Here is a 14963-nt window from a genome sequence, read left to right as displayed (position 1 = left end):
TTTAGGGTTCAGGGTCAGTTTTCAGTTTATGGGTAAAGGGGTATTTTTAGGGTTCAGGGTCAGTTTTGGGTTTTTGGGGTACAGGGGTACTTTGTAAAAATAAAGTAAAATTACATTTAAATTACATTTATTTAATAAAATTAAATTATATTAAATTATATTATAATATTTTTTATTAATTTATATTCAAAAAATTATTATATACTTACCAATACTTATGTTGTAATGGTATGCGTTGTAAAGGTATATGCGTTGTAAAATCTTGCGTTGTAAATGTATGCGTTGTAAAAGTTTTTGCGTTGTAAAAGTTTTGTTGTAATGGTAGGCGTTGTAAAAGTATGCGTTGTAACGTCATACATCCCTGGAGTGGGAATAGTAATTTTAACCTCTACGCTATCCAGCGCTTTCCCTACTGTTGCACCCACTGGAGTGGGAGTAGTAAATTTTACCTCTACGCTATCCAACACTTTTGCTAATGTTGAACTCACTATAGTTGTAACAATAAATGTTTTTTTTTTTTTTTTTTTTTTTTTTTTAAACCTTTATTGAACAATGAAAGCTCACAAATACTGGCCTACAACCCCGCGGGCTGGCCAGAACAGAATGGTCAAATAACCAGCATACAAAAAGAAGATCTGCACAGGATATAACATCAGGAGCACTGGTGAAGCAATAAAAACCATCGAGCGTTCAGCAAGAGCAGGATGACAAAGGTTAATTTTCTAGCACGGGGAGGGGACCAAAGGAATAACGGGCCGTATATGAGAATACAAGGGAGGGACCGCGGCAAGCCGCCATTTTATAAACACAATGTAAGAAAATGAAGCCATATAATCAAATCCAGCAAAGGACAGAAACAGAATCAGACCATCAAATAGCGACAGTGGCAACAGTCAATCGTGCTCACTCACCTCCGCCCCTACCCGAACAAAGAAGACGTAATCAAAAAGCCCCATCACAAAGACTATGCAATACGCACCCCAACGGAAAAAGGGGGACCTCCATAAAGGAGGAAGGGAAAGAGGAAGAAAAAGACAATAAAAAGGAACACCCGCCAGACCATGCACCCCCTGGGGGAAAAACAGGACAATAAAACCGGCATGTGATGTAACAGAAACACGATACCAGAATAGGCAGCGAACAACAATCAGCCACACACCGGAAGAAGGACAGAAAACCCCCGGGGGAGAGTCGAGGTGACAGAGTCCCGAAAAAGTGAATACACAAGAGCCATAGAACAAAAAAAGGGGAAAATAAGGGGGGAAAAAGACCCCCCCGAAACAAACAGACCCCCCCCACCCACCCCTAAGCCCACCCTGCACCCCTGCAGAAGGCTACGGCCAACCCCCCCCGCAGCGTGCCTGTCGCCCTAAATGGAACCCGAAATTTAGTGGAACAAGAAAAGTTGGAATTAAAAGACAAAAAAGGGGGGGGGGGAAGGAAGGGAAAGAAAGAAGGGAGTAAAGACATACAAACATATACACGGGGGAGGGCCAAAGACAGGAGTAAACGCACCCATCCACCCGCCCGGGTTAAAGGTCCAAGTCCTCGGGAAGCCAAAGAGTATCAGGCCAAAGTCCAGGAGCACTAACCAGTTACACAGAACCATATCAGGACACAGAGACCATCCAAACCGTTCATGAGCTACCGCATATAAGAGTCAGTTTTCATCAGCCCTGACCCTTTCTATCCAAAGCAGTAAGGGTCCGATCCAACGAGGACCCTGCCAGAAAGAACAGAAGGCAGGCAGCAGGAGAGTCCAACGGCAGTCCAAAAAAGTCACAGGAAGAAAAGCACGGAAGATCCAGGAAAATCACAGAATGTAGCAAACGATGTAGGCACAGTTCCAAGGATATGTCCATAAAAACCGACCCATCCGGGCCGGCACAGGAGACGTCATCGGGCAGTGGCGATCGAGAGGGACCAGGAGAATCATGAAAGTCCGGCAAAACAAAATCCAGCTCCCGGGCCAAGGGCAGAGGAGGCAGCACAGGAGGAGAAGGCGCCATCAGGTTGCGCGCCTCCGGGGCGGCAGCCGGGGCCGAGTCCGCCAGGAGAGTACCAGCCACACCCCGCGATATCAATGCCTCATCCGGTCGTGGGGGCCCGGGAGGCCCGCAGTGAGGAACCGTCTCCAGAGCCAGGAGTGGCGCGGCCACCGAGAGCCGCCAGGATAACAGGATGTTCAAGATCCCCTTAAGTGCAGGAAAACCTTCACAGTATCCGACACCCGGGCCTTGCGGCGGGCCCCCAGTGCTCGTCCGGGCCCGGCCCAAACAAATGGGGTTGGTCGCCATCTTGAGAGCCCGAACAGGCCGCGCGGCCAACAACCTCCGCCGGGGCGGCAGTCAAGCAGATGAAGTCCTGCCGACAGGCAGAAGAACACCCCGGACAGGAAGGGGGGCCACCAGAAGAAGGGGATTCGCCGGCCCCCCAATGTCGCCAGTCCCGTGCTCCGAGTCCGGGCGGCAAAGAACAAAATGGCCGGACCGGAGAACAAAGGGGGAGGAAGCTGAACACACGAGGAACCCCAATAATGAAGGGCAGCGTCACCATCCAGGGCTGCCGCCACACAGGAGTCCCTCAGCCAGGAACCTCCGGCTCACACGAACAGCGGCCCTCCAATCACCTCCAGCGCGCCCCGAAGGGCAAGCCCGCAGGCTGCATCCGGCCCAGGAGCCGGGACGAAGAACCAGGCCAGTCCGCCCTCGAGTCCCGGGAATGGTCGGGGGCACTGCACCGGACCCACAGCAGCCAGGACAACCGGAACAAGTGGTAAGTGCCTGCAGTGCGTCGTAGTAGTACCACACAGCAAGGAGGGCTTCCCGGGGCAGGATAAATGCAGGATAAATGTGAAAAACACAGGCGGGCGAACGGAGCCGAGCTAAAGCGCGGCCATCTCGGTCGCGAGCTAGGCTCCTCCCTGTAACAATAAATTTTAAACATTTTCTAAAATGTTATATATGTTTATTTAATAATATGTTTAAATATATATATATATATATATATATATATATATATATATATATATATATATATATATATATATATGTGTGTGTGTGTAATTTTGGGTGATATAATTTTTTTAATTATATAAATTATTTATTAAAATTATATTTTTTTAATAATTATTTCTAAGTTTATATTAAATATATTTATTACTATATTAGTTTTAACTTACTTTTAAGACATTTTAAAAAATCGATATTTTGACAGTCTATATTTTTGTAAGTCGATATTTTGGAGTCGATATTTTGGTACTTACCTGTTTGAAGATAGGGAGTCGATATTTTGTCAATCGATATTTTTGACTCGATATTTGTGTATCTCGATATTTGTGTCGTCGATATTATGTCAGTGATCCGTTTGCTACACATTCACTAAAAAAGAACAATTCCTTGGTGTTTTGTTATAATGTTTGCTACACAGTTTTCATTAACAAATACACAATGAAAGAATAGTTTACACTACAATTGGGCGACATTCATCCTTCAATCCACCCACAATCTACTCATCCATCCATACACCCACTCATTCAGCCACCATCCATCCGCTCATCCATCCGACATTCACCCTTCAATCCATCCCCCATCCACTCATCCATCCATACATCCACTCATTCAGCCACCATCCGCTCATTTCTGACACAAATGCCTTCCGTTTTCACTCGGCCTTCCATCATTTACATCGCATTGCCGTCCAAACGCTTCCGTACAAATGCATAACATTTCAGTAATTTCATTTGCCGACAGAAATGCCTTCCGTTCAAATGCTCGGCACCATGTACAATAATTTCACTTTTCAAATGCATTCCAGAGACAAATGCATTCCATCATCGCATTGCCATCCAAATGCTCGGCACCCAATTCATTTACATCGCATTGTAGTCCAAATGCCTTGCGATCTAACAGTAAACGCTATCTCATCGCATGCGTTGAGATAGCATGCGATGTAACCGCCCCTGCGATGCAAAGGTCGCGACGTAACACTGTCGGTGTTTTGGGTGTTTCCCGAAATGACAAAACCTCATCTACTAAAGACCAAAATGAGCTGGGTGAAAATAGGACAATGCAGGAGAACCCGACTGCTGATTACTGCTGTCCACCTGGCCCTGTGTTGGAAGTGTGCAATCATGGGGTATTGTTAGACTACAACTTCAACATCTTGATTGAAGCTTTACTGGCCGTATCTTGTACTCTTTGCTGACAACATTGAATCCTTATGCAAGTCTATACAACACCCTGTGTTGACAAATGTAATACCCGCTAAATGGATTTTCCTCTGGCCTTGTATGGAGGCTTCTAAAGCATCTGCAGATCTGCACAGGTGCCCAACAAGATTCCACACGGAATTCAGACAGCTACAGGTGCCCAACAAGATTCCACACGGAATTCAGACAGCTGTTTTGCCGCTGACCGCACGACACGCAGGGGAGCATGGGCGGGACAGCGCCCTAGTCCCACACGACGGGCGAGCAGAGCAGCCCCCAGAGCAGACCCCTCCCCCTGAGCGACCTCCCTACTCAAACAACCAATAGGGAGGGCTCACCTGTGAGAAGGGGGCGTCCTTTAGGTATTTAGCGGCGTAGCAACTGCGCTCGGATTACGATCGGGGACGCGTTAGCAAATGCGGCGCCCAACACGCAGCAATTGCTTGTACCAATGGCCAAAACACCCCTCCTCCCGCAGCCCCGGGAGCGGATGGAGCACGACAATAGGTTACCTGCACAGCATGAGATACGGACGGAGCACACCAAGAAGTCAGGGGGAAGCAAAGGTCCATCTCCCATAGTGTTGCAGAATATTTTACCATTATCAGAGTGTATCCATTTATAAGGGAGCGTGCGCTGCTGGTTGATGGTTTTGTGGACGGCTTTAGGATACCCTACAGAGGCCCCTTGGGCTCAAGGGACGCTTCGAATCTCAAATCAGCGAGGGACTTACCACAGGTTGTCAGTGACAAAATCAGGAAGGAAGCTGATCTGGGGAGGGTGGCGGGGCCATTTCCTCCACCCCCTTTAGAGAATTTTCTAGTTTCTCCACTAGGAGTGGTCCCAAAGTAGCAGCCCGGGGCACACCGTTTGATCCATCACCTATCTTACCCAGAGGGCAATTCGGTCAACCATTGGCTGGAAGAAGGGGCGTGTGCAGTTTCCTATTGATCACTGGACATGGCCATAGACATGATTAGGAGGACGGGGAAGGGGGCGTGGTTAGCCAAGGCAGACATCGAATCAGCATTCCGCCTCCTACCTGTCCACCCAGACAGTCACCACTTGTTAGGCTTCAAGTGGGAAGGGGCTTTCTTTTTTGATCACTGCATGCCCATGGGCTGTGCAGTCTCGTGCGCCTACTTCGAGGCATTCAGTTCAGTCCTCCAGTGGGCACTCACGACCAAGCATGGCGTGTCCCAAGTCACACACTACCTTGACGATTTCTGTTCTTTGGCAAGGACGGTTCCCAGGAATGCGCAGAAGCTTTGCAAGCCTTTGAAGAGCTGACGGAGCATCTAGGTGTTCCGTTAGCGCCGGGGAAAACTGAAGGGCCTTCTCAGACACTGACGTTTTTGGGCATAGAACTAGATACAAACAAAGGAGAATCCAGACTCCCAGCTGACAAGGTTCGTGACCTGAGGCAAGATATTAGTGCAATGGTGGGGAGGAGTAAGGCATCACTCGAGGCGGTCCAGAGTCTGTTGGGCAAATTAAACTTTGCAGCATGTGTCATACCGGCAGGTAAGGTGTTTTCCCGCAGACTGGCGAAGGCTACGGCCCACATAGAAAAGAAACATCACCTAGTGCGCCTTGGTCCTGGGTTGAAGGCAGACCTACAGATCTGGGATGAATTTCTGAGGTATTTTAATGGTACCGTGATTTGGAGGGCCCCCTGGGAAAGCAGCCAAGGCCTTTGTCTGTTTTCAGACGCGTCGGGTAGAGAAGGTTTTGGGGTGATCTTTGGTGAAGAGTGGTGTGCCATGAAGTGGCCTAACGCTTGGCGCAAGAAAGGAGTGACAGCGAATACAACAGTCCTGGAGCTGTTCCCCATTGTGGTTGCACTGCATCTGTGGCCAGAGGGATTGGGCAACAAGAAAGTGGTGTTGTGGTCGGACAACTTGGCCGTGGTCCAAGCCATCAACGGTCTGACTGCCAACTGCTCATTGGTCTTAAGCTTGCTCAGGGAATTAGTCAGGGCTGGTTTACGGAATAACATCGAGTTCAGGGCTAGGCACATTGAAGGTGTTAAGAATGTGGCTGCTGACGCTCTCTCTCACTTTCAGTGGCCACGATTCCAAGAGGCCTGGCCGCAGGCGAGGGAGGCGATGACACCTTTCCCGGAAACACTATGGTGACTCCTTCAGTGGGGGAGCGGCTGAAGATGATGGGACAGCGGTCTCTGGCTCAGGCCACCAGAAGAAGATATGCGGCCCAGCTGACCACTTTCCGGGCAGTAACCCAGTCCCTGGGAGAATCGGCCCTAAGTCCATTAGAACAGGTCGAGACTTTCGTAGTATGGGCAAAAGAGACTGGCAAAGCTCATTCATGGGTGTGCGGCCACTTGGCAGCGCTCAAACACGAGATCAAATTAAGTGGAGAGGAGGACGCCACGTGTGCATTTAAGATTAGGGCAGCATTGAAGGGATGGGCTAGGGATGAAGTCAGGCTCCCCGACAGAAGGGCAGGAATTGAGTTCCCCGCGCTGCAGCGCATGATGGACATGGTGCCATCTGTTAGAAATTCAGCTTTCGAAGCTCAGCTTTGTAAGACAACCTTCTGCTTGGCGTTCTTTGGCGCCTTTAGAGCGAGTGAGCTGGTGGCCAAATCAAAATCAGATTGATCAGGGAGAGCCTTGGATATGATGGACGTTTGTGCCAGGGACTCCTTAGTACTCTGGATACGTAAATCCAAGACGGACCAGGCGGGGAAGGGAGTGTCCATCACGTTACAGACACTGGAAGACTCCAGATACTGTCCGGTCGCCATGGTTAGGGCTTACCTAAAGATCAGGCGGCAGCTGGCAGGTCACTTCCTAAGACATGCTGACGGCTCACCACTTACTAAATTCCAGTTGGAGCGGGCAATGGCCACAGTCTTGGCTAAGGCAGGTTTGTCAGCCGCAGGTCAGAAATTCTCCAGTCATTCATTCAGGATAGGTGCAGCTACCGCCGCATTCAGGGCGGGGTTAGGTGAGGAAGGTGTCAAGAGGGTAGGGAGGTGGTCATCCTCTTGCTATCAGCGATACATCCGCCCGTGAAGAAATCTGGCCGCCAGGAGGGCCATGTGTTTAGTACATGTAACATATGCTAAAAGCAAACGTGAAAAATGTTAGAGGACAAAGTTATGTAGGATCACGTTTCCGAGTGGAGTGCAGTGTTCATTAATAAACAAAGCATGAATGTACAGCCTTTGGTCTTCTCCCTTTGTTAGTGTGACTTCAACGCTGTCTTTTCTTGCAGCTTATTGTTGCGTGTGGGTGATGGGCCATTCGTACATTCCCAGGCTGGTGCGGTGGGCGATATCCAGGAGCTGGGATCGGGTCCTAGCAAAGACACAAATACTGTGGTTGGGTTTTCCTGGAATGAGATGGGGTCAACTACGGCGCAAGCTTGAACAATGTCTGTCAGCACGGGGTGGTCCTCCCAACATCCTCATTATTCATCTGGGAGGGAATGATCTGGTCACAGTGGGGAGGAGGGCCCTAACCGAAACCATGCAGAAGGATGTGACGGGCACAACTAACCAATTAGGAGCCACCGAGGATGTGGTCAGAAATTGTCCCTCGCAAAGCCTGGAGGGGTGCACGATCATTGGGTGCAATAGAACAGTCCCGCAAGTGGGTCAACAGGTCCATGCAGAAGTTTATGGAGAGGAGGGGCCTGGGGTTCATTAGGCATGCACTGATACAAGAAAGAACTGAAGGATATTACGAGAGTGACGGGGTGCACTTGGCTGGTTTGGGTATGGAGTCTTTCTCCTAGACGTACAAGAGGCTTGTCAGTGGCAGGTTGCAGGTAACTAGGTGGGTGGGGGGCTCTGTCATCGACGTGGGCCTCCTCCAGAGCTGTGGCGGAGTAAGGGCGATCTGGAAGCAGATGGACAGTAAGGGTACCTCTGCGGCAGAAGGATACAGTCAAGATACCTCTGCCTGGCACAGTAAGGGTGCCTGAGCCAAGCACCTGGAGCCGAAGGAGGTTCCAGGAAACAGCGTCGGCGCCCCTTTAGTCCTTCGGGCGGTCGGGGGGCCTGAACCGACCGGGGGTGTGCCTCATCTCTCCGCCCTGACAGGGGGGGCGGGAGTATAACGAAATGGTAATATGCAGCACCGTTAGAGCATCGTCTCGCCGTGCAAGATGGCTCCTTAGGCATGCGGGTCAGCGAGGGGCTGCCGCTTTGGATCGCCTGTAAGATGACCCACCTTAAACGATATACCTGTTGTACGAAATAAACCTGCAACAGTTCTTTCCCACAAATATGTTTCATGAGTTTCATTGGTATGTAAGTGAATTGGCATAGCGGGCGAGCACTGGCGGTGTGGGCACTATGCCGCTGACCGCGCGACACGCAGGGGAGCATGGGCGGGACAGCGCCCTAGTCCCACACGACGGGCGAGCAGAGCAGCCCCTAGAGCAGACCCCTCCCCCTGAGCGACCTCCCTACTCAAACAACCAATAGGGAGGGCTCACCTTTGAGAAGGGGGCGTCCTTTAGGTATTTAGCGGCGTAGCAACTGCGCTCGGCCTCTCTCTCCCGCCAGGCATCCCTTCGGCTCTGCGCTGTTCCCACCCTGAACCCTTACCCAGCTGCAGAGCGGCGGTGTTGTATAAACTGTGAATTTTGTAATGGTCATGTTTTATGTTGCAGGCGGAGTCACAGGGCGATCTGGAAGCAGATGGACAGTAAGGGTACCTCTGCGGCAGAAGGATACAGTCAAGATACCTCTGCCTGGCACAGTAAGGGTGCCTGAGCCAAGCACCTGGAGCCGAAGGAGGTTCCAGGAAACAGCGTCGGCGCCCCGTTAGTCCTTCGGGCGGTCGGGGGGCCTGATCCGACCGGGGGTGTGCCTCATCTCTCCGCCCTGACAGGGGGGGCGGGAGTATAACGAAATGGTAATATGCAGCACCGTTAGAGCATCGTCTCGCCGTGCAAGATGGCTCCTTAGGCATGCGGGTCAGCGAGGGGCTGCCGCTTTGGATCGCCTGTAAGATGACCCACCTTAAACGATATACCTGTTGTACGAAATAAACCTGCAACAGTTCTTTCCCACAAATATGTTTCATGAGTTTCAATGGTATGTAAGTGAATTGGCATAGCGGGCGAGCACTGGCGGTGTGGGCACTATGACTTATGAATCTCAACAAGTGCAACAACTGGAGCACATTAAATGATTGGTCACCCTATCAATAAGAGCACTACTCAGAAATTGACCAACCTAGCACACACAATAGCTTATATGGGTTATAAACGCAAAACATAAAACCTCAAATCTTCTAGAAAAGCCACGGAAGACAATGTTACATGATTTATTGCTGTTAGAAAAGGATAACCAGCTGTAAGCAATCAACTTCTCAAAATATGAATCAATTGATGCTTTCAATTCTTGCATTTTCAAAATGACAGAGCACAAGGGGAAATAATTACATATAGGTCACATATTTGGATTTTTTGAACATTTAGTATACTACCAAATTCCAGAACACAGCAGTAGCTGGCTACATTAAACGATACCCAAAATGACAGTTAGATGAGCCTATAAGTATAATGATTACATTCATTCCTCCACATAAAAGCAATTAAAAAAAATAAGACAATCGAAACATATTTAATAGACAGCGTTTTTTTACAATAAGGTCTGTTGAAAGAATTATGCATTTTTCGCCTAAAAAAATTACCGCGAGGTATGAAGTATGAGATGAAATTTCATTTCCCAAGTCTTTGATAAATCTGGACAGATCCTTTTCATAAGGGACCATTTTATCTTTAAGTCTTTGAACACTTTGTTTTACTAATGTAGATGAGAACATTAGTATTTTGAGAATATTTATCTTACGCAAGGTTCTTAACTGTTTACATTAGGGTGTCACTCAACAAGGATTGCTGGATCCAGGCCCCACGTTCAGGATATCCACAGGGGAAAAATATACAATAATAATCTAAATGGGATTCATTTTCACATAAATTACTCATTAGCCCTACAATTGGGCATGGGTCGTGGGTACACTTACAACCATTTGAGAGCTTTAGTCACACTAAATGTAAATGTCAAGGTATTTGTAGAGCGCACTGCCACCAAGCGTTTTCCTGGTGCTATTACTCATACCGCTGTGGAACCCTTCCTGGCTTTCCCTGTGAAGTGTGCACTCCTGGGCACCCCCAGGGTGAAGCCAGGCATCCTAGCGCTGTTGGGGCCGGTGTGGAGGTTAAGCAAGCTATTGCCCAGAGTTGCAGCGTGGGGCCCATGATTAGTATAGGCACCGAGGCGAGAATTGTCAGGTCCGAGGAAATTGAGCCCAAGACCCGCCGAGGCGGGGATTGAACCCTGGTCCCAGGCCAGAACTCTGCATCAGGGTCTGCCGCTCTAACCATTGAGCCACACTCCTCCACTAGCACTGGTAGATTTTCATGAGAAGCTCAGAAATTGATGCATAAGGAACATTTACATAGAAACTAATTAAAACTAGGATTACATTGAAATTTGACAAACTTTCATCCTTACCTGGGTGGAATGGGCAGATCAGGACACAACTCAGTGGCTTTTGGATCTTTTGCATAGTCTGTGTAGTTTAAATTATAAACGCACAAAAAGGAACCTATGCCAATGACAAAAACCAAAATATGGTGTGTCAGATTACGGTATCACAAAATACTTAAACTGATTCTTGTGAGAAATTAATAAGAGGCTGCCCATCGGATTCTTACTTGCATGCAAATACACAAACCATTAAACTACTATATAAAATCTTTTGAAAAATTCAACCAAATCATCCTTTTGAGCAAACATGTATTCATGATCCATTACTTTTTCAGTAAATATCAATAAGTTTCAAATGTTAAAACATCATAAATAAGAGTATAAATTGGTGTCTATGTATTTTTACTCCCGCCCCCCCCCCCAATTGTGCACTCTCTGTACATTTACAAATGGGACTACTGATGCATGGCTTTCCTAATGGTATTTTTAATTTACTAGAATAGTTTTTATTTATTTTATTTATATTGCAAATAAACAGTGTCACCTTTGAATATATTAATTCGTTTTACAGTTCAATGCACAGTTAAGCAGCTTAGTTCCCTTGTAGATATTCAACCAGGTACCTCCAGTAGTCTCTTGGTTTGGAACCAGTGGATAGCTCCTCCTCATACGTTTGTAGGGTATCCTTACTATAGGCCATATCTCTAAACCATTGTTTGGTTCTTGGGATCTCCCAACTACCCCAGCACAATGAAATTCCACGTTTAGCTAGGAGTAAGTCTATAATGCAAAATTTACGCTTAGTAGCTCGCACATTGTGGATAAGTCCCAGCAAACAAGTGCGAATCGCGCATTCAATAGTAAAACCCACCAATTCACCCAACATCTTTACAACCTTTACCCAATATACATTAATTGACTCACAATGCCAGGCAAGATGTATAAAATTGGCATCATCTGCACCACATCGTTGACACTGTGCATCCGAACGGAGACCATATTTATAAAGTCGGGCGGGAGTGTGATATGATTGATGCAAGTACTTATAGTGCAAAAGGCGCAGGTTGCCATTCGGTGTGAGCATGCTAGTTAATGTGCCGCAGATCGCCCATTCGTCCTCCGTGAGGTGGTTGTCAAATGTGTCATTCCATCTCTCTAAAGCTTTGTGCATGTTGTCGTCAATGTCTTCCTGCAATTTAATGTATAATTTCGATGCCATATATATATTACGAGGTTTGGTGATAAGCAGCTGCAAAGTGGTTAGTTGTGGCGGTTCATTAGGGTAAGAAGGATATAGTTTCTTGATGGCGCCCAGTAGTCTATAGTATGTCAACCGAAAAAGTAATGTCTGGTTGCTAATATATGATAGTTCTTCAGAGTCTATAAAAGTACCATTATTGTACAGATCTCCCATTTTATCGATACCCACTTGTCTTAGCAGACCTGTTCCCACTGCTTCTCGAGTTACTGATAGTTCTGGGTGATGTTGTAGAGGCATCGCAGGTGCATAGAGTGGTAACTTACGTGCCAGTCTGCCCATATTCCGCCATGCTGCATTAGTGGCGTCAATAGTATTGATGTCGCTGGAATGAAGCGGGGGCCGGTGATGAGGTAAAATAGCATTCAGTGGAGTAGGATGCGCATCACCTTCTTCAATTGCCATGTGTGGTAGGTAGGGGATACAGTGATACCAATAATGCGCATATTGCGCTTGCGCACATAAATAATAGAGGAGAAGATCTGGGACCTTAAACCCACCTCTGGAGTAGGGCAGAACAAGGGCACGCATCTCAATCCGGGCTTGTTTGCCCGCCCATATCGGACGTGTTACCATAGTATTCAGTCTTTTAAACACGGTTGTCGGAGGTGTGATGGGAATGTTATTGAAGAGGTATAAAAACTTTGGTAAAATTACCATCTTGACGATGGCCAATCGATCAGCCAATGTTAATGGATGTTGAATCCAACGCTCTATTTTGTCCTCCATTGCACTTATCGCTCTCCCATAGTTTGTGCAAATTACTATGTCTGGATTCCGGTGGTACCAGATACCGAGATATTTGACGGGGTCCATCTGTCATTCAAGCAGGAACTCTGTGGGATGTGGATGTGTAGTGTCTGTTAAAGGAAGAATGATAGATTTAGACCAGGTAATTTTGAGCCCAGAGTAGCGACCACATTTAATATACTCTCTCAGTAGAGGGGACAAGTGCGTATCTGGGTCATGTACTTATAGCACCACACCATCTGCGTAAAGCGAGATATGTAGTGGCCTTTGTGGGAATAGGAGCGCAGAATAGTTATGACCTTGCCGTATTTTGCACGCCAACGGTTCAAGGGCTATTTCAAAAGTAAAGGAGACAAAGGGCACCCCTGTCTTGTGCCTCTTGCAATTGGTATGGCATTGGATACATATTTATTAACTTTTACTCGTGCCATAGGCGCTGTATATATTATTCTGACCCATTGCAGGAAGATTGGTGGAAATCCCATTCTTTGTAGTATTGTGTGGAGATAGGGCCATTCAGTTGAATTGAAGGCTTTTGCTGCGTCCAGGAGGACTGCAGCAGCTTAATAATGCAACAGTGCAAACAATGTTCTTGTGTTGTGAGCTGTTGGTCGACCGGGTATAAATCCCGACTGATCTGTCAGTTCAAGATTAGCCATTAGTGGCTGTAGACGTTTTTCAAGGAGTTTGGCTAGAATTTTAGTATCAGTATTTATTAAAGACAGTGGCCTATATGAGTCACATTGTTCAGGATCTTTAATAGGTTTTAATAGGGCAATGAGCATGGCCTCTCTTAATGTGGGGGGTAATATCTGTTTGTCATGGGCATCCCCATACATTTCCACAAGGTGGGGTGCCAGTTGGTCAACAAACACCTGATAAAATTTGCAGGTGAAGCCGTCTGGCCCTGGCGCTTTACCATTCGGGAGTGATTTGATCACTTCAGTAACTTCTTCTACCGTTACCGGCTGTGAAAGATATTCTCTCTGTGTGTCCGATAGCCATGCTATCGCCACATCTTCCAGATAAGCCAAAGTTTCAGTCGGCGCGGCAGTATCGCGTGAGGCATATAGGTCACCATACGTTGCCATGAATGCACGAAATATATTATTTGTATCGTATCGGGGCGTACCATTATTATCCTTTACGGGCAGAACCATTTGTGGCATATACCCAAAACAGATTTTATTCGCTAAGACACGACCTGGTCTGCCTGCAAATGTCTGATATTCCGTCATGACTTTTTCGAATATCACCTAATAGCGTCGCGCTGTTCATGCGTTCGTATTCACGCTCAAGTGCGCTTAATGTGGCCTCCCGTATGGTGAGTTGGTTACGCATATCTTTTAATATTCCCGCGTTGGTGCGAATACAGATACCCCGTATGGTGACTTTAAAAGCTTCCCACAGTAAGCTGGGGTCATCAGTAGATGGTTGGTTTTATGGTAAAATAGTCAGTGATGGCCTGGCTAATAGTGTCAGTATAAACGGAGTCTAGTAGCGCTTTTGCACTGAATCTCCACACATACTGTGGAGGTGTGTAATAGGGGAGGTCTATAGACAATAGCACCGGGTTATGATCAGATAGGGTTTTGGGAAGGTGACGTATATTTTGTGTCCAAGATACTATTTCCTTCATCCCCGACCAGTAGTCAATGCGGGACCAGCTGTTATGGATCACAGAAGTATGTGTGGCCTCCATGAGCTGAGGATACCGCATCCTCCAAATATCAACCAGGTTATTTTCGGACATAATATCGCCCATCACTCCCACAGCCTGCTTGTGTGGCTCCTTGGATGTGCCCGATCTGTTCAAGCTGTCATTCAAAGAGAGGTTCAAATCACCACTCCACAGCAGAGCCATTTCAGGTAACTCATTAATTTTACGCCAGATTGATCTATAAAAATCTGGATCATCCACATTCGGGCCATAAGTATTTATCAGAGTCACCCTCTGCCCTCTGATATGCCCTGTTATAATAACATATCAACCTAAGTCATCTGTAAAAGCGCTATCTATATGGAACTGCGTCTTTTTCTTTACTAAAATTAACACGCCTCTAGAGTATGAGGAACTTAGCACCGCCTACGCCCATCTGTTACCAATATTACTCTTATGTGTGGGGGCTAGATGAGACTCCTGGAGGAGGGTAATATCGATGTGTAGTCTGTCTAAATAAGCAAATATCTGGCGTATCTTTTTCGGGTTATTAGGCCCTCTGATGTTCCATGTCAATAAATTAAGTTGCGTTGGTTGTAATCTATCTATAT

At 47.1% G+C, this 14963-nt stretch overlaps 1 protein-coding gene across 6 annotated transcripts in view; it reads right to left on the bottom strand.

The window, feature by feature from the left end:
- The window catches only part of SLC44A3 (solute carrier family 44 member 3), an 879170-nt gene that overhangs the window by 427947 nt on the left and 436260 nt on the right, over nt 1-14963 (bottom strand). For all 6 annotated transcript variants that reach the window (XM_078641256.1, XM_078641253.1, XM_078641270.1 and 3 more), the window contains one exon: nt 10709-10802. In XM_078641256.1, the coding sequence (XP_078497382.1) occupies nt 10709-10802 (94 nt within the window). The remainder of the gene's footprint in view (nt 1-10708; nt 10803-14963) is intronic.

This window comes from Lissotriton helveticus, chromosome 1_1, assembly GCF_964261635.1.
Source record: "Lissotriton helveticus chromosome 1_1, aLisHel1.1, whole genome shotgun sequence".
NCBI classification, from domain to species: Eukaryota; Metazoa; Chordata; class Amphibia; order Caudata; family Salamandridae; genus Lissotriton; species Lissotriton helveticus.
Note: the sequence above shows the minus strand (reverse complement) of the source record. Positions and strands in the feature narration are given on the sequence as shown.